Here is a 27,243-nt window from a genome sequence, read left to right on the forward strand (position 1 = left end):
GTAGAGAGTACTTAGAGAATACTCCTTATTTTAACAGTGTTTCTTGAATTGGTGATGTTGCTTCACTGGTATGATGGTAACCTCTGTAGTCACCTGATCGTTGATCACATACATGTTTTGTAGGCATTCAACTATTTGGCCTTAAAAATGGCCAAGCTAAGTTTGGCTGCATCCCTGTTGTTTATCATCTATGAGCCTCAGTTTCCTCATCTATAAAATGTATGTCATAGATCTGTTAGGATTAAATGAGAACATACTTGTAAAGTTCTTAGAAACTTAGCATGTTCCTTTATTTGTAGAGCTAGGAAAGAAGATACATTGGAAATAAGATGATCACTCAGCTTTCTGCGAATATGACATCTCTTTGCACCATTCAGTTTCTGATGTATTTTTTCCTGGTCAGCCTCACCCCACAACTGTAACACTATCCCTTGAAACAGCAGGGAATTAGACCCCATTTTCGTCTTGGATTTTTTGGGAGTAAATAGTGGTAGGGTGATGCAGGGGTAGTTGCCTGACAGTTATCTCACAAGCAGGATCCCTATGCTTTCTTTTTTTTAAATGTCTAATACTCAGAAATGGCCTTCATTTTTGTTCATTAGAATTACACCAACCTTGTAGTAAACCATATACTCACAGTTTATTGAGCACTTTGGGAAGGCCAAATGCTATCCTAACACCGTACATTTGTGTTCATTTGGTTTCACAACAAACTAGTGTTCTCACTTTACAGATGAGGAAATGGCGCTGCAGAGAAATTTAAGTAACTGACCCAAGATCATACAGATCGTAATGTCGGAGTAAGGAATCAAACCAGTCTCTGACTTTCCAGCTCATGTTCTAATCATCACCTTATAAAACTTTTCTGTTTTTAATTATTTAACAGCATAGAATTTATAACAAATTGCTGATACACAGTGTTTCAGATTGCGTGCCCTCTTTCCTTTGCACTATTCCCATGCTAGTTGTTAACGGCAGAGTGGCAGTACTACGTAAAAAAAAAAAGGAAGAAGAAGGAAGGAAGGACAGTTTCTAGTGAATCTGCATGTGCATGAGTGTGTAACTAGTCTAGCAATGAGTTCCCTACAAACACCTAAGATAGCAGTCTCCTCTTCGTTCTGAGGTGGATCAGCGATTCTCCTCCCTCCCTGCCTTTTCTGGCATCTAGCCTCTCTCCTTCCATTTCAGTGGAGCTGTGGTTGGTTTTATGGGACTCCTTGAGGTTTGACCCTGCTCTGGTGATGTGGTTTCATGAAGATCTTGCAGTAACCCTCAAATAAGGAACTAGGTGCTGCAGTTCCTGTCAGAAGGAGACTCAGCAAGCACACCCTGTGGGAGGGCCGACCTGGCTGTTTTTCTCTACTCTTAAAGTCGTAGTATGAAGCCAAGACCCAAATAGGATGGGCTTGCGATATTCCTGGTGCTCAGGCCGCCGTAAGTGAGTATCAGCTTCCGAACTCGTGCGTTGTTGATCTTCGTTGTCTGTTCTCTGACATTTGATCTGGCTTTTTGCTGTATCTCAGCAAGACAGATCTTTGAACTCCCCCTGAATGACTAGTGTTGTTAGTACCAGAAAAGTGTTTTTCTCTGCAATTGATTTGACCGGGTTTTACACATATGTTAGCATATTAAACCTGAACTCTTTCTTGAGTTGCAACATCCTAGACAAGGTGAGAAGGCAGAGGGTGATTGGTTCTTGATTTTTGCCTAGTGGCTAGAATGCTGGGAAATTAGTTGAAATTCTCCCTGGGCTTTATCGATTTTGTTGTACCACATACATAAACCTTCAGTTTTGGGGCCAGTCATGGATACTCAATTTGGATGCTGTAACACCATCTCTGAAGAATGGTCTCTTAGTTTGTTTTTTTCCATAGTTGAAAACTTGCTGTGAATCCTCTAAAATTTATGACAACAGAAACCTAATATACCTGATTAGGTTCTGATAAATATATCAGACTTACAGTTTATAATTTGAATGGAGTCGTGGTTTGAAACTGTTAGAGGGTAAGTATCGCTGTGGCAAGTGGGAAGAGGTACAGAAGTTTTGGCATTAGGTGTGGGTACACATTTGGGCTTTTCACTTACCAGCTATGTACTTGGGCAGATTGTCCCCCTTTTTTTTTTTTTTTTTGTGAGGAGATCAGCCCTGTGCTAACATCTGCCAATCCTCCTCTTTTTTTTGCTGAGGAAGACTGGCCCTGGGCTAACATCCGTTCCCATCTTCCTCCACTTTATATGGGACGCCACCAGAGCATGGGTTGCCAAGCAGTGCGTTGGTGAGCGCCCGGGATCCTAACCGGCGAACCCCGGGCCGCCGCAGTGGAGTGCACGCACTTAACCACTTGCGCCACCGGCCCGGCCCCATGATTGTCCCTTAAGCCTCAGTTTCCTCACATGAAAAATGGAAATACACTGATACCTTCCTCAAAGTTGTGAGGATTAAAAGTAAATAATATTCATCTGGTACCATACTAATAGGTAATATTGTTAGTATCATTCTTTTGTTTATTTCCTTTTTGCCTTCCTCCTCCTCCTATGTTCTCACCCCACTCAAAATAAAATCTTAGTTCCTACCACGATTCACAACACTCCATGAGATCTGAACCCTGTACAACCCTCAGACCTCATTTCATAACCTTCTCCTCATTCCCATTGCTTTCTCTGCATGGCTATACTGGCCTTAGCCATACTGGCCAGCTGGTTGCTACCTCAGGATCTTTGCACTTGCTGTCCCCTTTGCCTGACATATTCTGTCCCAGTAACCACGTGCTGGCTCTTTTCATATGATTCAGGTCAGTTGTCATACCTTCTCAGCAATTTTCCTGACCACCTATCTGAAGAAGCCACTATCTCCACTCCAAGGAATTTTCCACCATAAGCACTCTGTTTTATTTTCTTTAGAGCACTTATCTCTAACTATAATTATACCCCTCTATTAATATAAGCTCCATTATAGTAGGAACCTTGGCTGTCTTATTTATTCATCAATATATTTTAGCATCTAGGAATGTAGTAGATACTCCATGAATATTTGTTAAATGTTTGAATGAATAAATGTATGACGTAGACCATTCATTTTCTGGAAATGTGGTCTTTTAAGGTATCTTGAAATATGAACTTAAGAACAATATAGAGAAGACCAGATTCCAGGTAGAATGCATTTTTAATACAATGGCATGCCATCTGTAGTGTTATTTTTTCCAACAGAGTAATGGAGACATTTTATCAATAATAGAAAAGTACCTATATGAACATTTGAAAAAGTATTCATATAGAGTCTATTTTCATATACTGAGAAATAGTATTTTTGTAATTGCCTCATGTATTACCCAGTTCCCTCCTATTTCATAGGATTTAGATTTGCATTTTAAGTTTACATAGAGTAAGTTAAAATTTTCTGTATACTTATGCTGTAAATGTCTTCTGGGGTCTTGGTATATGCGTACCCTTTTAGAGAATACATGCTAATATGAAAATGTTTTTGTTGGTTAAGATATGAGTGTTCAGTAGACTACCTCTTAGTACCTTTTTTAACATAATCTAAAGAAACATTTTGCTTTTAGCTTTTTTCATCTCGTTAATCCATGTAAGTTACTATACTAAACTGCTAGGGAATAGATTGCTTGGAATTAATAAAAAGATTTATATTTTGGCTCTCATTCAGCCCTCTCTTTATTTTGACCTATTTCATTTGTCTAACTGCTTCTAAATAAGATTAATCCATTTCAACAATTGAATTATGAAAAGTGCTGAATCAGGGCAATGGGTTGTATAAAAATACACAAGATCATTAGAAGCTTATTGGACTTAAGTATGGGTTCTTTTCTTAAATTTTTTTTTTTTTTTTTTGAGAAACAGATGAGTTTGATTTGCTTTGTCTATTAACCAACAGATTTAAGATGCCTACTCGCCCAGTGTGGTGGCTTCTAAGACTAAACATGCATAGAGATCAAACACCAAGGCCTAACTCCTGATGTCTTGCATTTTTTCTTTTCTTAAATTTTAATGACAGTAACCTGGTGTAAAGTCAGGTGAACTTCATGCCTGAAGATAAAGAGTCCTACCCAGACTTTTTCCTTAGCTGGAAAAGCTAGTTTACAAGAGTGGTGACATGGTTGTGATTAAAGTTATCGGTGTCTATAAGGAATGAATCGCTAGTCTATAGAATCATGGAATCTTCACCATTGGAAGCTTGGTAATCAACTGATTTTAATGGTCACCGTTATACTGGAGTTACAGATTCGTATTTAGCTCTTAATCTTTCTGTCATACTGAGTTTCAAATGCTTTTCAAAAATAAGACTGGAAGAAATGGATGTGTGTTCCTTTCTCTCTATTGTGATTAGGTTATTTAAATTGTTAAACATGTTGGGTTGCTATTTGATTTTGTTTTGTGTGTTTGCTCCATGAGAAAGGTAAAGAAACTCAACATTTTAGAGACATGTTACCTCTCTTGTCATGGTTGGATATTTAACTTTTCTTCCTGATCTGTTTTCCATCATCAGTTTGAAATTACTTTATCCAGTTCTTCTTCCCAAGTTTCAGGTTATTTTGTAAGCATTTCTGTCTCTTTCCCCAACCTAGAATTTGATTTTAGTCAACAGTGATAATGTTCTCCCTTTCACAGTAATTCTCACGTGCCTGTGTTTCTCACTTTGATTAAGTAACATCAAGCACTTTGCGTGCAGAGGACAATAAATAATTATTAAGCCAATAACTGTCATGAAATAGGCAGAGAATCATAAGTTCTGTGAGAGATCATCCTAGTTTTATATAAATATAAATCAAATGATACTTAAATAGAAATCTCTAATTAATCACTTAGATGACCTAAGTCATCTGGGGAGTCAGAGGGTTGAAAAAGAGAAAGTGCATTACTGAGTGAATAGAGATTGGTCAATCTGGGTTGTTTCTTAGCTGAGGCTCTATTTGAAGTGCCCGGTGTTGTTCTGGGGATGAATTAAATATAACTGTGTGCTCAGACTTCGGTGTTGTGGTTTATCTCTCCATGTTCCCTTGAAGTAGCTCTCGGTGACACCTGCCCTATGCTGTCTCTGTCCTCTGACTTAGTCCAGAAGCAAGAAGGATGACAGGGAGAGAGAATTAACATTTATTTTTTTAACAATTAAGTTATACATAATATTTATAATGCTGCTATCATAAGACAGGTTTATTTCATGATCAGATATTACCTTCCACAGTGCATAGAGTTTTTTAAACAGTTGCAGTGATAATTCCATTTTGTATTCTGGTATTTTCACTGTATCCTACTCATCTATTTATATGGTTTTTATAATTCTTTTTGAGGTCCTCTAAAATATTTGGAGTATTTAAACCAAATGTTGAATGTTAGTTTTATCATTAAAAAAATCAGAAAATAACTAATGAATGTTCTAGTGAGCCTCATTTTTTACCTGTTGATTTTTGCTTCTGTTAAATTACCTCAGTGGGATAAACTCCAAGGAATTGTATAATTAGGTCAAAGGATGTGACACTCAAAACTCCGGTATTCATTGCAGTCTTGCCAGCCTTTGCTATACTTTTCTTTTTTAAATGAACTGGCACCAATAGGTTTACTTTAATGTGCTGTTTTACAACCTTGGCTGCACATTAGAATCACATGGGGATTCTAATTACACTTTAGAATCTCTGGGGAGCTTTAAAAAAATACTGATGCCTGAAGGCCACCTCTAGAGATTTTTATTTAATTGGTGTGAGGTGTGATCTGGACATCAGGATGTTTAAAAGCTCTCCAGGTAATTCTAAAATGCAGTTAAGATCAAGGACTTTGCTTTAGTGGGAAAATTAGACCTAACATTGCATCTGAAAATTAGTTCCTGAGAGTTACTTGTTGAATCAGGTTGGTGGCTTAAATCTGAGTAAATAAGAGGAATCAACAACTCAGTAGCTTGATCATATCAATAAATATTTAAATGTCAGTCTAATATAAACTTGATTTAACTTTCTTTTTACTTATCCTGTGAATGTTGGTATATTAGGTATTGATGCATATATAACTAGTATCATGGTAGGAGATTAAAAATGATTTTTTCAAGATCTGGAAAGCAGGACAGTAAGGTGAGACTAGAAAATACAGAACTTTGGCTATTAGAGGACCAAAGTATTCCAGAAGTCGTGGGACCATTGAGCAAGAGAGCCCAAGCAGCCCCTCAGAGTGAAAAGCAGGAGAGGAAAACGACCGTGGAAGCCACGGACCACAAACTATACCCCATATCCATAATGCGCATTAATCTAGAACTTGCATCCCCCAACTTAATCCCCCAAAGTGTGTATGTTAAAAATATTTGGTTTGTTTTATTGGTCTGCATTTTCTAGTGCAAAATAGGCAGTAGAGGTGGTTTTGTGTGGTGGTTTAGAATGTCAGTCCATATTCTGGCTCCATTACTTAGTAGCTGTTAGGCAAGTTATTAAATTTCCAACAACTTCAGTTTTCTCATCTGTAAATTGGGGTGATAATGTCTTCTTTCACAGGATAGTTAAAAGAATAAATGAGGTGATATAGGTAAAACACATAGCTCAATATTTGATACGTTGTTAAACAACTAATAAACTTAGCAATAAAAGGGAGTGGTTATGGTGTGTATCCCTTGTGGAAGGAAACAGAAATTAATATTTAATGAGTACTTACCAGTAGTGTATATAGTTAAGGTTATCTCAATCCATATATCTTTAATCCTCAAAACAATTCCATAAGAAAGCTGATATTATTCCCACTTTAAAAAAAAAATAGATGAAAAAACTTTGGCTCATGGAAGCTAGATAATTTGTCTTAGATCAGACCATGGTATAAAAGGGATTCTTCTGAGACCTCAACACCTATGCTTTTTCCATCATATTCCCCAGTGATTTCACCTCTAGGGAAATCTAAATTGAACTTCATTAGATAAATTTGTGGTGATTTGGTGTGGTAAGTAGAGTATTTTTTCCCCTTAGGAAAAGATAGGTGCCGGTTGGTATCACCTTGGTGAAAAATGTGGTGAACAATTTGACTGTGTCATTTTTGAAAAATATTGAAAGAATAAATGTCCAAGCAGATATTGCTCTTCATTTGAGTAGAACGTGCTTATTTTGCAAACAGCTAGGCACTGAGAATTTGGGCAGTGCGGTTTTTCCTACATTTTGTCAGAATCTCATCAGATACCTGAGAATAGCTGTGGTTGATCTGCTCATCATCCTGTTGAGTAATTCAGCAGATGGTGGACTTGAGAACTTCTTATCAGAGAATGCTTGTGTGTGAAAAACGTTTCTGCCTGCAGTGGGCATTCTTTTAATTCGTGAAGAAAATTTTCCTCTAAAAGCCTCTTTGCTCCATGCTGCCTTCAAATGACCCTGGATACTTCCTGCTGTGGCGCCCTGTGAGGCGTTCCTATAAAGACCAGCCCTTTCCACCTAGAGCAGTGCAGCGTTAGATAGTGGGAGAGCACAGGCTTTGGGGTCAGTCCAACCTGGATTCAAATCCATTCGTCCACTACTTAGTAGCTGTGTGCTAAGTAAGGATAGTACGAAAGTTTATTGACTGTCTACTGTGTGCCAGGCATTATTAATTTATTTCCTGTCGCCTTTAATTGCCACAGCAACTTTGTAAAAGGACTATCACTGTCTTCTTTTTACAGCTCATGATAGATGCTCAGAGAGGTTAAGTATGTAGCCCAAGTTCTCACTTCTTGTAAGTGGTGAGGCTTGTTGTTTGAAGTCAGGTTTATCAAACTGTGATGTATGTGGTATCTTGAGCAAATGCATTAATATTTCTGAGTCTCAGTTTCCTCTCCTCTGAACTAGGAATAGCACTTCTTTGAAGGACTCATACGAGGATTAAATTAAATAGTGTACCTAAAAGGACCTATTGGGGCCGGCCCCGTGGCGTAGTGATTAAGATTGGCGCACTCCACTTCAGTGGCCTGGGTTCACTGGTTCGGATCCTGGGCACGGACCTATACCACTCGTCAGCATGCTGTGGTGGTGACCCACATACAAAATAGAGGAAGATTGGCACAGATGTTAGCTCAGGGCTAATCTTCCCCAGCAAAAAAAAATAAAATAAAGCACCTGTCATGGTGCCTGTCTCTCAGTAGATACCCATATAATATTAGTTTCTTCCCTGCCTTAAGTAAATAGTAATCATAGAAGAGTGAAAGAATTGCTACCTCTGCCTTTTTAAAAATTAATATTTTACATTTAACTTTTTATTTTGAAAAATTTTGAACTCATAGAAAAGATGCAAGAATAGTACAATGAACTCTTGTATACCTTTCGTCTAAATTCACCAATTGTTTGTTTTGTTATATTTGCTTTGTGAGTGTGTGTATATAATTTTATTGAAGTTGAGAGTAAGTTGTAGATATCATGCCCCTTTATTCCTAAATATATCAGCATATTATAACAGTGCAGTTTTCAAAATCAGTAATATAACATTAATATAATATGATTATCTAATGTATAGTTTATATTCACTATTCACCAGCTGCCCAGTAATACCCGTTTAAGCAGTGATTTTTCTTCCCTGTCTTGTCATACACTGGATTTAGTTTTCATGGTTTTTTAGTCTGCTTTACCAAGTCTCCTGCCACTACATTGGGTTTTACTAGAATTACTTCTTTAGATCATCTGTTACTTCACAGAGAGTGAGTTCTTCGTGGTCTCAAACCATTTGTAACATCTTGAGGAAAACAGAAGAATATTCCTACTTTTCTGCCCTGGGTACTTGAGTACCAACAACGTGTCAGGGGATGGAGCAGGGTAGTGAGACCCAGCAAGTCAGAGGTATATGGTCCTTGTCCTCATGGTTCTTGTCCTCAGTGGGGGTACAGATGCATAAAGAGAACATTACAGTGCTGGGCAGCAAGTCTTTCAGAGCTCAGAAGGGGGAGACTGCCATTGGAGTTGTGCTGGAAACTCTAGATAAAATTCAAGACACCCAGTAATGGTTGGAAACAATAAATTGCCTTATGGCAGGATGATTGAAAGTGTCAGGGTAATCATGATATCGACCTTTTCTGTCTTGAATTCTGTCCTGGGATCTGGTTGAATGTGACAATCTAAGAAATACTGAGAGACCTCAATGCTGTCTGCTGTAGTAGTAATGAAATAATGCCTGTACTGCATAATTTCCACAGTATACCCTTTCATTTTTTCAGAGTAGTGGTGCCCTCCCTCATTGGGATGAAAAATGAAATGTGGTAGAGATCTCTATAGACCTTTCTGCAGCATTTGCGCTCCTTCATCTACAGATATCCCTTTCACTCATTTTTTAAGAAGCCTCAGCTGAGGCTAGGGTGCCTCTTAATTCACCAACTGAAACAACCAGAATTTCTAGTACATTCGTGGGTGCTTTTCTGTCCTGCCAGACTTGATTTGATTACAATAAAATCTTGGTGTATATTGCTAAGGTAAATTTTAGATACCCAGGCATATTCCTCTCCATGGCAGAAATACAAGGCTGAGTATTAAGAACAATTTAATTACTAACTCTAGACATAGAAAGGAGCTTCTAATCAGGAGAATGCTGAATAGTTATTCTACAAGTGCAAAGGAGACTAAACAACGAAAATGACTTTAAAATGAGAAATGTGGTAGTTGTACATAAAGTAGGTCTGTACTTTTAAAATTACAAAACATCTAGCTATGTTCTAGGTCTGGGCGCCACAGCCCACCTAAGAGGGAAGGCGGATGGAGAGAGAGCAGGGCTTTGCCTTCACTTCCCTCCACTAGCCCCATCACCAGGCAACTCTTTTTATGCCTGTGTTTTTATTTGAAAATGTTGAGCTACTTAAAAGTTTGAGAGCTAGTGTCTTAGATGTTTTTGTTAACGTATACCAAGCCATGGTTTCCTGAGGTTCCTTGCAGCTCAATCTAAAGCCTTTGAGCTGCTTTCTTCGTGTGTATCTGCTGTCCACTTGTTGCATGCTTTGGGAACACAGGCGAATGTTAACATTAAGTTAAGCAGAGCATACTATGAAAGCAGATGATGTTGGAACGGTTTGGTCATGTGAACTCTTTGTGCTACCACTGCCAGTATTCAGGACGGTTGACTTTATACTCTATGTTATCTCTTTTAAGATGTATGTTTTTCCAGCTGAGAAATCAGATACATTTTGATCAATCCTATTACAACATTGTGTCATAATTTAATTCACAGCAGTTTCTTTCCTCCTTAGTGGTACATAAAATGGTGGTACTTTTTTACAAGTAGTAGCATTGTAATGTTGATGAAATATGGTATATTTATTGTATAAAATGCCACACTTAGAGGGGTAAAACTCCTAATAGATTCTTTCCTGCTTTTGCTTCCATGGAGGTGACAGTAACACCAATAAGCCAAACCGTGGCTATCTAACAGTAATTATGTTTGACCTTAGACTGTGAGTTTACATTTCTCCTTGAGAAAGGCATCATATTGATCCTCGTAGCCCTGGCATCTAGCCCAGTGCCTACCGTTTAATAGTTGTTCAGTAAATGTTTCATTGAATGATGTTTGAATATCACATTGTGAAGCAAGACCATAAAAACAAGATTCTAGTTAGAAGTAATTAGAAAAAAGAAAGTAACTCACTTAATTCAAGAGAAAATAATAAATTGTATAAGAACAGAAAAGTAATCATAGTGCATAACTTGGATCAGCTGTGAACAGCATTTCTAGATGCATAATAATGTAGACAGTGAACGCTGATGCAGCCAAAATTTAACTATTATGAGGAGAAAAGGTCAGGTGGTGTGCAGGTGTTGTTAGGGAAGGGGAGCAGGTAGTAAGCTAGATTCTCATTTTCTTAGGAAGTCAGTTTATAATGCCTCCTCAGTCTCAATTCCCTCATTCCTCTTCTGTGTGTATGTCTGTCTGTGCTTTGTGATTCTGTTGTTTGGACATGTGTAATTTTTTATATAACATAGCCCCAAAATGTTAGGCCAGGTTTTCATTTGTTACTAAGCCAAGAAAAATAGTGGTAAAGAGAAATTCTTTACACACTCTCATTTTTGTGTTCCGTACTGACTGTTGATCTTAAACCTTCAGTAAACTGCAATTCCAGTAGCCACCATCCCACTCCTAAGGAGCTTGTCTTGTATTCTAGTGACAGTGATAAGTACCTAAATAACTATTAAGTAGCCCAAAGAGGTTTTCTTTTTAAGCTGCAAGAGAGTGATATAATAAGATCTTGTGTGTTCAGAGGGGAGAAAAGATTCTATATCAGTGGAGAGAAAAATGGAAAAAGAGATTGGCAAACCAGACTGTGAAAGATGGGTGGATTTTGGCTAGGCTGGCATCCCTGGCTGATGGAGTGTCCTTGAGGAATGGGCATTTACAGTATAGCTGCAGAATAGGGTATAAGAAGAATGGAGTATAAGAAGATAAATTCACGAAAAGAACAACGGTGTCTTAATGTGGAGGTGTCAGTGGCCAGGCAGAAGCCTTGCTGTACTTGTCAAGCATGGCTATGACAGTACCATCATAGAATGGAGAGAGAGAGTTGTAGTTCTGGCTCTGATTAGTAGCTGAGTAACCTTTGTTGTAAAGTTCTGTGGCTCTCTGCTTTATATGTCCATACCATAGAGATGGGATGCTACATAGAATGCCTAAGATTGAAAGGGAAAGGCTAAGTGAAACAGGCACACGTGGTACATGCTTTACTCCCAATTGCAAAAAGAACAACAACAAATTGTGTGGTTTTGCAGAGCGAAACTTTTGAGCAAGAGAATGGCATCACTATTGCCTTAAAATAATTCCTTCGGGTAGATTTGGAGAGTGGTAGAGGTTCTAGGGTAGCTGGCCTGTAACAAGAGTGGCTGCAAGAGTCCAGATAACTCAATGAAGGTCTCAACTAGAGCAATGCCTATAAGAATGGACATCAGCAGCCGGCCCTGTGGCTTAGTGGTTAAGTGCATGTGCTCCGCTGCTGGCGGCCCGGGTTCGGATCCTGGGCGCGCACCGACGCACCGCTTCTCCAGCCATGCTGAGGCCGTGTCCCACGTACAGCAACTAGAAGGATGTGCAGCTATGACATACAACTATCTACTGGGGCTTTGGGGGGAAATAAATAAATAAATAAATAAAATTTAAAGAATTGACATCAAATGTGTAGGTGTTTGAATGGGAGAAGCATTGCAGACACACAATTAACAGAGTGTTCTGAACAAGGGAAATGGTGTTACTAGGAAGAACAATCATTTCATTCATGGAAATGAGTTTGGAGTTGCTGCTGCTTTTGGGAATGGAGGAACATGAAATTGAGTTTTGAAATTTGAGAATGCCCACTGGACATCCTGGTGGAGACATTCATCAAGTAGTCGGAAGTGTGGGGCAGGATCTCAGAGAGACTTTGAGGCCAGAGAGATTTGGGAGGTGAATTGGGGCTGTGGGAAAGGATGAATAAAGAAGAGGACCAAGTTCAGAAAGTTGACGTATGTTTACATCTAAGATGTGAGAAGGGAAGAAAGAGCCGAAGAAAACAGTGGATGAATAGGATGTCAGGTGAGAATAAATTTTAAAAGAAGAATTAGGTCACCATTTTTAAATTCTGTAAACCTCAAGGATGATGGGGACAAACAAAGGCCAAGGGGTTTGGGGATTTACTTGTCAATGGAGACCTGTGACAAAGGAGTTCTAGTAGCAGTGGGAGTGAGTAGGAGCCAGATTGCAAAGCCTTAAAGTGTGTATATGGCTGGTAAGGAAGTGGAAGGGAAGGGGAGGACAGACAGAAAGGGTTCAATGGGTTTACATCAGGATTTCTCAACCTCAGCACTACTGACAGTTTGGGCCTGATAATTCTTTGTTATAGGCAGCTGTCTTGTGCCTTGTAGGACATTCCTTTTTCCCCTTACCCCCATCAAATGACACCAAAAATGTATCCAGGCACTGTCAAGTGTCCCCTGGGGGCCAAATTCCTGGGTGAGAACGAGTGGCCTGTATAAAGCGTTGAATGAGGATTGCTGCTGCTTCCACCCGCTGCAGTGATCCCTTTTACTGCCACTGCTGCTCTGTCTACTGCTCATGTTTTAGGTGTCCTTGTAGGTGGGTGGGGAAGAGCTAGTCCAGAGCAGGTGGGAGACCACAGGCATCTAGGGGATGATTACTGAATCAGGTACCTAAGGAGGGCAGAAGGAAACGGAGCAAACCCACTGTTCAGAAGAGGCATCCTGGAAGTTAGAGGGGATGGGCAGAGGCCCTTTAGTGGATGAAGATGGTTTTAGCTCACCTTAGATGGCCTCAAGCTTCTCACTAAGAAGGGAGAAAAGGTCACCTGAGACTGAAGTAGACAAGGTTAAAGTTGGGCCTTTGAGGACATTATAGAAAGTTTCAGTAACCACTGTGGGGATAGATTACACACAAGTGAGTAAAAGCATTACTGAGCAGCAGTGAGGCATGGCTGAACAGCGACTTAAAAAAAATTATTAAAAACAATAATTAAAATCTTGGAGAAGAAGAAAACCTATAACCCAAACACCCTCATACTATTTTTATTTGTGCGTTTTACTGTCTAGACTTACCTACGTTTTTTACCTTTTTTATTTTGCTTATTTCACTGAACATTGTAGGTTTTAATGTTATAGAACTGTTAATTTCAGTTATTTTTAATGGCTACATGATAGTCTATAGATCTTTTTTTAATTTACCAAAACAACCTTCTAGTTACTGACTTGGTAAGGTTGTTTCCAGTTTTTAATACTATTATACCTAAAGTTGCAGTAAACATTTTTATTCATAGTGCTTTGCCAGATTTTATTGGTGGACCTAGTAAAGGTTTTATACAATGCTGAACACAGAGCAGAAAATGTATTGGCTTAAATGTCACCTCAGTGAGGCCTTCCGTGAACACCCACCACATTTAAAATGGCAACCCTCATCTCTGCTTTATTTTTCTCCATAGCACTTGCTGTCTTCCAAAATAGCAGGTATTTTGTTTATCTCGATTACTCTTGTCTCCTTTGCTAAGTAGATAAGCTCCAACAGGATGAGGAGTTTTTGGTATCACCAGCCCCTAGAATAGTGGCTGGCGCATAAATACTTGCTGAATGGTGGGGTTTACTCAGACCTGCAGGCAAGAGGTGTCTGGAAGTGTCAGTCGCCTCATATATCCATGGAGGCCGGTGGGAGGAGAATTGCATTGACTAGTCTTGGCATTTAGATGGGCTAGGAAGCAACAGCAATCCACAGGGACAGTGAATTGGGAGATGGAAGGGTTAGCACTTGAAGGTAGTTGTGGCAACAAAAGCACATTCCGCTGGAAGGAGAGCATGGGAGAGGTAGAAGGCAAGTAGGTTGTGGTTGCAGAGGGAATTTCCCAAAGTTTAGGGTTAGAAAGGAAACGGTTTGAAAATTAACAGTGGCAAGGTTGGTAGATAACTCCGTTTTGCTGAGAATGGACTGGATCGGGTTTTAATTGCCCCTGCCTGGCAAACAGTCCCCTCTTAGCTTGTTATATTTTATTCACACTGAATGGTGGTATATAAATCAGGTTCTGTTTTCAAAGGCCTTTTTTTGTGGAGTATGACTATGTATGGTAATCTGAGTAAGCAGATATGCCAGTAATGTCTGTCAGAGAATTAATTAAGCAGAGTAGATGACAATGTCAAACCAAGTTTCAAAGCTGAATTTACAGAGAAGTTGCCGCCGGCTCATTTGGTATAGCTGAGTTATTCAGTTGATCTTTTAAGTAAGTAAGTCTTACAGGTCCTTTTCTGTTTGAGGTCACTTTACTCAGAATAGTGCAGTTTGGTAAATGCATAAAACATTTAGCATAGTATATGCCAAGCTCATTTTAAGCAGCTGTTGGGGAGACCCTTTTGAGTACAGAAATTACAGTGGTTTTTTTTGGAGCAGTGTTAATTGTTAACCCTCAGCCAGTGCGTTATTCTCCAGTTTGTTACAGGTTTTCCGCTATAGCATGTTTTTAGTTTTCAAACTCCAGTCATTCTCAGGTGAGTTGTTAATGACAGACATGATTTAGTAGACAAAATTCTGGAGAGGAAGTTGAAGTAATCGTTCTCATATTTGTCAGTGGATGGCATGTCTATTATTTCTTAGTTCTTTAGTTTCTTCCATTTCCATGATGATAATCTCAAACGTTACCTTCCTCCTTCTTGCAGAATCTCTGGGATACTTTACCACTCTACTGGTTCGTTAGCGAGAACCACATAGTTCATGTTTGGAAGCCTGTCCCAGAAAGGCTTTTCTACATACCTGTGCCTTTGTCACCTTGATTTGGATATGATGTATGTGTATAATGATATGAGTTGAGCAAAGGTGTTTGTTTTTTAAATTAAAAAAAATTTCACTTGGAGTTCTTGGAACCAAGTGCTTCATTTACAATAGGATTTGATAATTATATTGACATGTATGGTATGATATGGCATTGTAGGAGTTTTTCTCTGCATGGTTGACTTAGAGAATTTTGAGGGTGCTTCTTCCATCTATGGTTAACAAAAGTTGGAGTGCCCTTGCATGGGTCAGAGTGATTGGTTCTTCCCTTCCCAGTATAATCAACTGCAATTAGCAAATGGCGTAACCTATTTTAAGAGAAATGCTTAATAAGCCTTGTTTCTATTGAAAACCAGGCTAAAACTATCCTCTTTACATTTCCTCATTATTTGGTTGTTAGCATATAATATTAACTATTTTCAGATCCCAGACTTCTCTTTATCTTGATCAAAAGAATGTGCTTAGGGAAGAATCTTGCAGTTTTCATTTAATCCATTTGTGACCTCTTAGGAGGAGGATGGAATAGTTATATTCCTGAATCATTGGGGAACTGTACAAACCAAATTTCTGCTGCAGAGCCTCAAAGAGCAATCAGGTTAGAAATTTTGCATAAGACTTAGAGGGTTAAATCTTTGCCTGGGAGGCAGAACACACAAATGTTAACCAGAGATTGCTCGTTTACAGGGAGAACGCTGGAGAACCAGACTCCTGGAGCAGTTTATCCTATGAGATACCTTATGGAGACTGTTCAGTGAGGCATCATCGAGAGCTGGACATCTATACGTTAACCTCTGAGTCCGAATCACGTCATGAACCCCCATTTCCTAGAGACAGTTGCACTGGACATATTTTTAAACTTATGAACATCCAACAGCAGCTAATGGTAAGGAAGAAAATTTTCCTTTTCAGGCTTTTGTGTCCTCACCGCTTCGTCCAATGAACTTTGCTATAATTAGAACATAAAAATGCTTCCCTCAAAGATTGTGAACCTGTAAAGCAGTTTTAGTGGTGTTAGCTGTTACTGCTTATAGGGACAGAGCTAGCATTGGGGTTGTAGCAGTAGGTGACTGAGAATTTTTCATTGGTTTTTGCCAGGTTTCTTAAGTTATAAAAGGTACACATACACATTGCAGATACAGAAATATGCAACAACCAGAACTAAGTTTTCCTGGCATAAAAGGAAATTAGTCTCTTTAACTTTATAAAACTAAATGAGCAAAACAGTTTCTGAGATTGTTGCTAAAGAACAAGAACCAAATTTACTCAGAAAGAAAGCCTTTTCACAGCTATTTCAATGAGTGATGATAGTGTTACTATATTTAAATTGATAGTTGTATGGTAAAAAGATCACTAAAAAAATAAAGATTTTATAATCCACTCAAGCCTTCAAGATAAAATTGTTGCCAGACATAAAAACATTACAGACTCCCTGGTAGCATTTATTATGGATAATATAAACGTCATATGGGTACATCTCTCTTGGCCATAACATCTGAAAGGCTAAGTTTAGATAATTTTTCCACTCAGTTTATTTCAGAGCTGATTTGATTTGGAAAAAGCTTGACAATAATTTCATTTAAGGTCATTTAGGGTCAGCTCAATGCTGGAGGCTTCTTTGGGAGCAGGCATTATTTTTGAGACCAGCAGGCCAAGACACCTCATAGTAGGGTTGTATGATGCTCCTGCCTCTGCCTTTCCAAATCATGTTTGTTCCAGAACAGGTGTCATTTTATTTGCCTCTGAATGGACTGCCGGAAAGTCAGATTTCCCCTTAGGGCTCTTCTTACTAGGTGAATGATAGTCCAGTTGAAAATATCAGTTTGGAGGTGCCAAAGCTACCTGCAACGTATGGGAATAGTTGACAGGAAACCATGAGAAATTAAAACTGTGAGAGGATGCGTGTGTTAGAAGCTTCTAAAATTTGTCAAGCAACACTTGTTTCTTCAAATCTCTGTTCTATAATGTTCATTCTTTATTAAATTTAATGACCTGCTTTCATAATTTTTAGGAGTCTGTTGTACTCTGAGCAGAAACAGAAGCAAGCTAATTTTTTTTTTTTTTTTTTAAAGATTTTATTTATTTTATTTTTTCCCCCCAAAGCCCCAGTAGATAGTTGTATGTCATAGCTGCACATCCTTCTAGTTGCTGTATGTGGGACTCGGCCTCAGGATGGACGGAGAAGTGGTGCCTCGATGTGCACCCGGGATCCGAACCTGGGCCACCAGCATTGCAGCACGCGCACTTAACCATCAAGCCACAGGGCCGGCCAGAAGCAAGCTAATTTTGAATACTCTAAGGAACACAACACAGAAGCTTTTAGCAAAAATCCATTTTTCTTATACTCTTATTAGAAGGACTTTAGTGAGCATAACATTTTGCACTTATATGTGTACACTTTACGAAAGTCCCAGTATGTGGACAGGAGTAGTCTGATGATGGGGTACTCTAAGTGTTCAACGTGTTTACTGAGTGAGTAAATGAAGGAGAGGACCGTGGACAGCAGAGATGCATGAGATTATTGCAGTAGATCAGAAAATGAGTGAAGAGCAAACCAGATGTTTTAGAAATTGTTTTTATTTGTTGAACAAATAGTATTATTATAAGAATTTCTGAAATTTTGATATAAAGGCAAACCCACCCTAAAGATCAGCTATATTTTTCTCCATTTCCTAATCCTTGTCTACATGTACATGTGATTTTTGCATAATTATAACCTTAGATTAACTATAGGTTTTATTTTTTTCAACATTGTATTATAAATATCTTTTTTGGATTTTGCCATGGTCTTCATGGTTAACATTTCTATAACAGCGTAGAATTTTCCATCAGGTTGATCAACCATGATTATTTTAACCATTCCCATGTGGTGGTTATATCTGTTTATGTTTTAAAAGATACTTTAAAGTTACAAAAACTGTTTTTGAGATGACCTATAATATCCTCAAGCCACAGTACCATGTGAGAATAATCAAGAATTAGGTATTATTAATTTGATATGTTCTTATGTATTTAATATTCAATATTAAACAACACAGGAACTACTTTTATCAAAAAGTAAAAGAATATCTACCATGCCATTGTTATTGAAATTATGAACCCATAACTAAAATTGAACCCATAAACTAGATTGAATGGAGCGTGTTTTGAGGATTAAAGGACATTGTGTAACTCCTCAGTAAGAATTAGGGCACAGGAGCATCTGCCTGAGCATTGTGATTAAAGAGAGTTTACCAAACTGGTTAGGATTAGTTTTTACTTGTATCTATGGGGTGGGATGGAAGCAGCCTCTGCCCCTCTGAAGACCCTATTAAAAAAAAAGTCTTTCTCAGCTGCTCATTTGAAAATAGTCACTGTGCTTTTTTTAAAATAAGGTTTTTGAGGCTCAATTTTAATCTGTTTTGTAAAATAAGTTCATAATGTAGAAAATAGTCATCTTGTATATTCTTGACCATTTTTATCATTCCAGTAGGTATGCAATTATAAGAGAGGACGGTGGTATCAGGAACAAGAAAAAAATTATTTGTATTTCTTTAGATCAGCTTATCATGTGACCTAAGAAGGGCTGGAATGGCAGAGAGTTCTCTCCAACAGGATTTTTGCGTATAGCTGTCAGTGGCATCTTTTCCCATGGACAGTATTTTAAAAATATCTTTCATTTCCTTCTAGAAAACAAACCTCAAGCAGATGGACAGTCTTATGCCCTTAATGGTGACAGCACAGGATCCTTCAAGTCTGCCCAGTGCCCAAGATAGAGATGGCCAATGTCTTCCCTGCACATCAGAGCCCAGGGACCAGCAGCTTTCTTCTCTTCCTGAAGAGACTGAGAGCTCTTCATGCTGCCAGGCGAGCACTGTTGGGCAGATTGAAAGTTCCTATGATTTGTCAAGCGTGGTTGAGGAAGAGAATACAGACTGTTCTTATAGGAAGGAAAATAAAGGCGTGGAGAGAAAAGGGAAAGAGGCGGAGCCAACACCTACTGTGGACTCTGGAACTGTGTCTGATCCTGACAGCTGCCTTCAGAGCATGCCTGAGTGTGGAGGAAAGGACACGGGTGGCCTTCCATCCTGTGGAATCAGAAATGAAGAAACTAGAACAAAATCTTTTGCAGTGGCCACAGCCCAGGAGTCTCTGAGCAGTGGAGACAGAGTCCTGCAGGAAGACATGGTCGTGGAACCAGGCATGGCGCAGCATTTCTCTGGAGGGGAACTGGTAGTCAGTTCAACAACAGATGGCAGTGTCCCAGAGACTTCAGGGGAAATGGAACGTCGTCTCGTGAACGCAGATGCCACCATCCAGAAGAATGTGCTTGAAGGAGGGGAAAGTACAAAGGAAAGATTGGAGAACTCTCATAGCAGCACAGCTGGAGCCTCTGATGTAAAAGTCACAAGTAAGCCTGTGGATAAAGCCAGTGTTCCAAACTGTGTCTCTGCCACTGGCTCCCTGGATGGTAACAAACCGGCTGAGTCTTTATTTGCATTTAGCAGTGGAGAAACCTCCACTGAAAAAACTGCAGAAACTGAAACTTCAAGAAGTTGTGAAGAGAGTGCTGATGCTCCAGTAGGTCAGAACTCTCTGGTAATTCCAGCTGCTGCAGAAGACAAGATTTCAGATGGGTTCGAACCTGAGACTCCCTTAACGGGCATATGTGAAGCAGTGTCACCCTCTGATTTAACTGTTTCCAGGCCACAAAAGGATGTTATGGCAAACCACAAATCAGAAACTAATTCATCTCATGTTCAAAGCCAAAACAGCAAATCACCCATCTGTTCTACAACTGGAGATGATAAACTTTGTGCTGCCTCTTCATGTCGACAGGACACAGTGACTTCTGGTGGTGTGTTGGCTGCAAAACCTTGTGATGATATGGTTACCCAGCCTGAAAGCACCACCACAGGGCTGCCCAACACACAACATCTGCCCTCTGCCATCTGCTTTGAAGGCTCACAGGCTAACACAATCACCCCTGACGCTGTAAGAGATACCCAGGAACATGTGGATTTTTGTCCTCTCGAAGTTTCGGATAAAGAGGGCCAAGGAAAAGATCTGAAACTAGAAGCATCTTTAACAGATACGCTTGAGGTGGTTCAACATCCACATGCAGTTGCCCCCAAAGCTGAGAAAGAACTGGTGCCAGAGCAGGCAGTGACATCAGACAGGACTTTCTCTCTTGCAGGCAGTCCAGGCAGTGAATCAGTAACCAAAGATGACGTGCTTTCTCTTGTCCCCTCCCAGAAGGAAAAGGGAACAGCAACTCCTGAACTACATACGGCTACAGACGGTAGTGATGGCCCAGACGGAGATTCGAATGATCCTGATAAGCAGCCACTAGAAGACGGTGCGGCAGGCCTGTCCACGTCCTCCACTGCTGTAAATCTTCAGCCCAGCATGGGGAATACCAGTCCCGTTGGACTTAGTGAGGAGCATGAGGGTCCCTGCCTCTCCACAGCCCCTGAAGTTCTGAATATCGAAGAGGGGACTGACTCTTCCCTGCTACATGTGAGTAAGGCCACTTTGGCCTCTGATTCCATTTTGACTAAAGAAGGAAAAAATCTGGTGGTTCTAGAAAGCTCTGCAGCTCAGGGACAAGATGACAAGGATAAAGCAGTGACTTGTTCCTCCATTAAGGAAGATACTCTTTCTTCAGATACATTGCAAGAAGAGCAGAGAATACCTCTTCCTGGACAGGAGGCACCAGGATTCCATGAAGAACCTAGCTCAGCTGCCTGTGCTGAGGACAAAGCCCTTCAGCAGGGTAATTCACTGGGCACACCCTCGGCCGGTCTTAATGCAGAAACTAAACATAACAAGGAAGTGGCCCCACCAGTCTCGCTGCTGACTGAAGGTGGGGCTGCACAGAGCCCGGTGCCACCAGGAGCAAGTCTGGCTGCAGACGCAAGCCAGGAAACCTTGGGTGCAGAGCAGAGCAGCTCACCTCTGTTGCCAGGTCTGTTACCAGATGGGTCTGAGGCTCTTCACTGCAATCGATCTGCTTTGGATGTTGGGGTGGAAAACACTCAATCCCAAGGTAAAAACACTGCTTGTGAGGTGAGTGGAAATGTGGCGTTGGATGTGGCAGTGGTTGATGCTCTACAAGGTACCGTTGGAGCCAGAAGAAAGGATGTGTCACACAACACCCAAGACAGCCCAATTCCAAAAGTCTTGTTGAGCCAGGAGAAGAATATGATCCTGGGTTTGCCAGGAGCTTTATCACGTAAAGATGTGACCGATCTACAGGATGCTGCAGCCCCAGAGATGGTACCTCTTGGTTGGGAGAAAGGGAAGCTAGAGGGAGCAGACGGCAGCTGTCTCATGGGCAACTCCAAGGAGGCACGAATGGGTGATGAGGCACATCACGTCCTACCACAGCCTATTGCCAAAGAGCGCCCCAAAGAGACAGGGCTCTCGAGCAGTGATGACAAGGCCTCAAGCTGGGAAGGGGGTGCTCCCCCTCTGCCTTGCACTGTCTCCGCTGAAGCTGTGCATCTGCCTAAGAGAGCAGACTCAATCGAGGAGGCTGCGAGTTGCATAGTGGATGCCGTCATAGAACGAGTCAAGGCCTCAGGAACACTGATCACAGAGGGGGAAATAAGTCAGATGTCACTGTCAAGTCCTTCAGAGTCAGGCCCAGTGACTGAACAGCTGGAGAGTGCTTCTCCAGGGAAAGTGAGTGCTCTCCTGTCTGAGGAGACCCCACAAATGGGCAGTATTCATGAAGAAGCCCCTGGGAACGGTGCAGCATGTTTTGCTGGAAGGGAGGAGCCACAGGAGATTATTCTGCCTGTCCAAGGACCTGAGCCGGCAACAGGTAAGCAAAGCAAAATATAAAATAAACCGTTTGAGAAACAAATTCCCTTAAGAGTCTCTATGATGTGCTGGTAAAAATATAGGTGTGTTTGTTGTTTAGGGGCCTTGCATTCGTTGGGTAGGTTGCTAAGTTACTAGTCACCCCCACCAGGAGAGGCGTGTCATCTTAGGGTTGGACAGATTTTGCTTCCTGTATTGTAGACTCCTAGCTCGATTGCTTAAGCCTGTAAGTGTTCTGTCTGTCACCCTGGAGCGGTTGCAACTTTCCTAACCTGGAAAACAATGCCTAGATCACAGGTGCTCTAAAACGATAAAGGAATTTAACAGATGTTTTTATTCACATGGCTTAGTCCTCTTCTCTAGAACCATAAAAAACAATGTTTTATTTACAAGCCTGAAACTCCTTTCTTTCCCTATCATTCTAGTCTATGTTCTGAGCAAATTTAGAGTCAGAGCAGTTTCATGAACAGCTCTTTAAGTATCGTTCTAAGCCGATGGCCCAACATCCCAAACGGTGGCATTAGGTCATCGGGGAGGGCCGGTGGGAAGGGAACTCCCTCCTTTTCCTGCCTGAGGAGCAAACCTGCCGTTCCATTGCCTGTTGCTTTTGGGCACCAGTCTGGGAATTCAGGACCCTGCACAGCGCAGGGGATAGGATGCAGGATTTCCGCCCAAGCCCAGTCGGCTGAGCTGCTGTCACAGGGCAGACGTTGTGTCTGCTTATCTTGGTGAAGCAGCTGCACTGAGCAGATTGCTCACAGCAGCCTGTTCCATCTGTGGGTAACCATGTCCAGAGAGAGCAAAGAGAAACCACTATTGCTCAGTGGAAATAAGCCATCTGAATAAAACTTGAAGGAGGTTGAGGCTGAAGCTGAAACGGGAGTTGGACTCAGTATTGACTCTTGAAGTCTTTGAAGGTCAGTTTGATTCACACTTTGCGACTACCACCTGTTACCAGGTATAGACAGAGGACCTGTCTCCATGCTTGCCCCCAGGCTTTAGTAGGTAAGAAGTAGCCTGTTTTGTTTTTGTGGTTTGTTTTTGCTCTTCTTTCTAATTTTTGAAAATCCTTTTAAATTTAGTACACGTTAAGAGTGTGGGGGCGGAATGTGTGGAGAAATGAACAAATAGAACAAAAAAAGAAGTTGCTTAGGAAAAAGAGCAATTTAAACAAAGTGGTCATTTTCCCTGATAACGGGTTTTTAACCATTTCTAATATTTTTTTTTTCTTCCGGTTGAGGGATTTAAGAAACCTGAGGTAATATTTTTGGTGACTTCAGGTCTTTAGTTTTATTAGTGTTTTGGGTTGTTAGTGGTAGAAATGTGTTGACTGCTATCTCAGAATTTAAATAAGAAGGTCTGTAATTTTTAAAATAAGGCACAACAACAAGTCTATTTCGGGGGCCCTGGCAGGCTGACGTTTCAGAAGAATGGGAGTGGCTGTAAGCTGATGCCTGGCTATGTTCTTTTCATTTGGGTGCTGCGTCTTTGGCCATGTGGGCTGGAATTATTTCTCTTTCTGGCTGGGTAGTCAGGTTTAACCCAAGCAAGTGAAAACTTTGTGAGGTTTGTGTCTAGTACCCTGTGAGAAAAGGTAGAAACCAGGGAGAATTTCAGGCTTTGATTTTTAATAGTATGTAAATATAGTAAAGATGCTAAGAAATGATTTTTAAGATTTTAAGGTTTTAGGACAGAAAACAAGATGTATGAAGTTTCAACGGTATGTCTAGGTTTGGGGTTGGTCGATATGTGTGGGTGAGTTACTTGTTCTGCTACGAAGTGGAGTTGTATGTACTCGATGTGTAAGGTCTCACACTACAGAGAGAAGTAGCCAGTGATGAAGAAATCAGTGCTTTCTTCAGAAAATAGCCGGGATTGGGGGAAGTCCCTGGTCACATTGTCCCAGAGAAAAAGCACCTGTGAGCTCAGAGCCAAAGGGTATTTTCTAGGAAGTTTACATTCCATTCTAGAGTTTAACCATGCTATTTTATGAGTGAAGAGACATCAGCTTAACTGCTGGATTGGAAGGAGCCTCATGGCATTGGCTTCTGTTTTTATAAACTGCTGTAGATAAAGCCAAAGAGAAATTGAGATGGGGAAAGCACAAAACTTCCAGTTAGAAAGAGGGGATGTGGCCCCTCTCCCATCAAGAGCACTGGTCACAGTGCTTTGGAAGTCAGTTGTACATGACTGAGCCACGCTAGTCCTACAGAGGTTGCCAACACCCCTCAGGTCTCAGTAATCACTGTCTACCATTGTGACTGCTTGCTCCTTGCCAAGATACATATTTTCAGTTGATGGGTATAGGATAGTAAGGTTGTGCCAAAAATCACATCCCCAAATAAATAAAATAAAAATCATTAACAACCAAAAAAAAATTACTCTGACTCAGAAATGTTTTGATCAAGGAATATTTCTAAGGGGATTGCTTAGTCAGATCTTTTTTTTAACTTTAATCACATTTTATGAAATGTAGGACAGATTTTGGTTTTTTGGGCAAAGAAACTTGTCTGCCCATCTTTAAATTGCTGGTAAGATTATATAATTATAAATAAGGGCAAGGAAAGAAGATTTATAAATGTTCATTTATAGGAATGTAACTTTCCTAAATCTAAAGAAGACCTCTGTGCATGTCACAATGGACTATTAGAATAAAATCTTAATATAATTTATTTTTGGTGATAAGAAACTTCTCTGTCACTTGGTGTAGGGAACATTTTTCTCTGCCAGAGTAGTGGCATGACCAGATTAGTAACAACCACAGAAAATTTTCCACATGAAATTGAGATGACAGTTCCATTTGTATTTGGATTATCAAGGTGAATTTTACTGTTCAGTCATCAGTTCCCGTTAAAGAAGTGTCAAAGCCTAAATTTGCCTCAGCTAGCATTTTGTTACTTCTTTCCTTCCTGTATTTGCTTGACCACATGGTGGTCGGGTAACAAAAACCACTACTGTTTCATCTGTTGAGCATAATTCTAAAGAAAACCTGTAAAAACTTTTTCTTAAGAAAAAGAATGCTAGTTCGTGATTATGTTTTGGTTTGGGAAGAAATAAAAGTTAAAACAAAAAATAACTTACTGGAATAGTTCAGTCTTATCAATTGCAGTGATAGGTGGATGCGAGTGTATAGTATGTTTTTAAGGAAACTCAGACTCTTCACAAAGGCTTTATCTCATTCTCAGCAGCTCTTTGCTTTTTGTCCTGAACAAATTCAAACATCTCTTACCTCTTTGATGATGGTCAAGATGGACTACCTAGCTTCAGCTGTTAATCTCTTCCCTTAAGCTTGTGAATTTACTTTTCCATATACAAGTCAGCACCAAAGTCAGTAGTGAAAATAGAAGTACAATAGATATGGACTTGGATCTTGCCTTAGCTGCAGACCCATACAGAGGCGAGGGAAAACCATACAGCCATGTGATAAAGGAATAGCTCAGCAGAGGGTCAGAAATGACACCAGCTCCTGAAAGCAAACGAGCACTTCTCCATTTAACACAAAAGCAAAAACAAACACTTGAAACCTGAAGCTTGTTGTGTAAATAGTAAGGCACAGGAATCAATTTTTCAAATGCACCTTGTAACCCCTCTATTCTCTTCAGAAATGCCAGACACAAAAGCTGAAGATGAAGTGGATTTTCTGAGTAATAACAGGGAGAGTTCAGTTTCTGAAGAGGTGGCTACAGGAAGCATAGCTATGACACTGAAGCAAGGCCCGAAGACCCAGGCGGTAAGTGGCATCACATCTCTACAAGCACAAAATGTGTGTAGCCTGGTCTGCTGTGTCTGATTAATGGTTTCGGTTTTTTTTGTTTTGGGGTTTTTTTTTTCCACCGTAGTATTTTTCCCCTTCTCTCTTGTTCCATTATGTATAAACATGAATATGTTGTTGCAGTTGAGCTTTCATAAATGGTGTGCACCACATATCATACTTCTGGAACGGGCCCTCCTGCATGGATCCCTTGGAGATTATAATGAACAAGATTTTCTCTGTGAGCACAAGACTTTTCAGTTTGTCATCAAGGTTAACGTGTCGCAAAATGAAGATTACCATAAAAGGAGATCTATTGACCCTTTTTAAATCTGACTCTTCTTTCTTTATATAGAAACTGATAGCAAAAATGAGATTTTAACTTATAACTGAATACTGTCTAAAATATGTTGTCATTTTTAGTGATGAAAAAGATTCAGTTAGTTTTTTATATCAGCTTTATTGAGATAAAGGTCACATACCATAAAATCCACCCATTCAAGTAAAGTGCACAGTTTAGTAGTTTTTAATATATTTGCAGAGTTCTGCAACTGTCACCACTGTCTTAATTTTAGAACGTTATCGTCACCGCAAAAGGAAACCCCATCCTCGTTAGCAGTCCTCCCCGTGCCCCCGCCCAGCTCCTGGTAGTCACTAATCTCCTCTCTGCTTCTATGGATTTGCCCATGCTCAAACTTCATATAAACGGAATGATACAATACGTAGTCTTTTGTGACTAGTTTCTTTCGCTTAGCATGCTGTTTCAAGGTTCATCCACGTTGTAACGTTGATCAGTACTTCATTTCTTTTTGTTGCCAAGTAATATTCCATCGTATGGATAGAGACCACATTTTGTTGTACATTTGGATTGTTTCAACTTTTTGGCTGTTGTGAATAATACTGCTATGAACATTTGTGTACAAGTTTGTGTGGACATATGTTTTCATATACCTAGTAGTGGATTTGCTGGATCATTTGGTAATTCTGGATTTAATGTTCAGTAAGTTTTTAAAATGTTTTTCTTTAGCATGTTGAGATTATTTTTATTCTTGTTTAAAGCTATTAACTTTTAAACCAAGGGAACTTAAACTTTATGAGAGAAATAGTGCTTTAAGCTTTAGATCCCATGCTGGTTAAAAAAAAACCTTTTGAAAGCTGAAAATCAAGTTACTGGACTAAATCATATTGCCTTTGAGAAAAATCAGTCTTCCTTGGCTAGACTTGACAGTGTACTGTTTTTGCTCTTCAGAGGGCTAAGTGGTATTTTTTCTTAAAGTTACCCCAGAAGGTAAACAGAACTGTACCCTCCCAAACTGTTTCCAGTGTATGAACTGTGATAAACAAGCCTCCTTTTATTAGAGTAAAGTGGTAAGGAGGTGCTGACTGTTCTAACCCGCCCCTTATTACAGATAGTATTCATGACTAATGCCTGGGTGGCTACTTGTTAGCAGGAATTATTCAGACAAATGTTTCTTTTGCCC

General features: G+C 40.0%; 1 protein-coding gene across 6 annotated transcripts in view; it reads left to right on the forward strand.

Annotated features, from left to right (window-relative positions):
• The window catches only part of AKAP13 (A-kinase anchoring protein 13), a 346,896-nt gene that overhangs the window by 166,973 nt on the left and 152,680 nt on the right, over positions 1-27,243 (forward strand). For all 6 annotated transcript variants that reach the window (XM_087428907.1, XM_087428903.1, XM_087428904.1 and 3 more), the window contains exons 6-8: positions 15,892-16,090; positions 18,874-22,012; positions 25,614-25,741. In XM_087428907.1, the coding sequence (XP_087285033.1) occupies positions 15,892-16,090; positions 18,874-22,012; positions 25,614-25,741 (3,466 nt within the window). The remainder of the gene's footprint in view (positions 1-15,891; positions 16,091-18,873; positions 22,013-25,613; positions 25,742-27,243) is intronic.

The sequence above is a fragment of the Ceratotherium simum genome, chromosome 3, assembly GCF_057802395.1.
Source record: "Ceratotherium simum simum isolate JZ-2026a chromosome 3, ASM5780239v1, whole genome shotgun sequence".
NCBI lineage: Eukaryota > Metazoa > Chordata > Mammalia > Perissodactyla > Rhinocerotidae > Ceratotherium > Ceratotherium simum.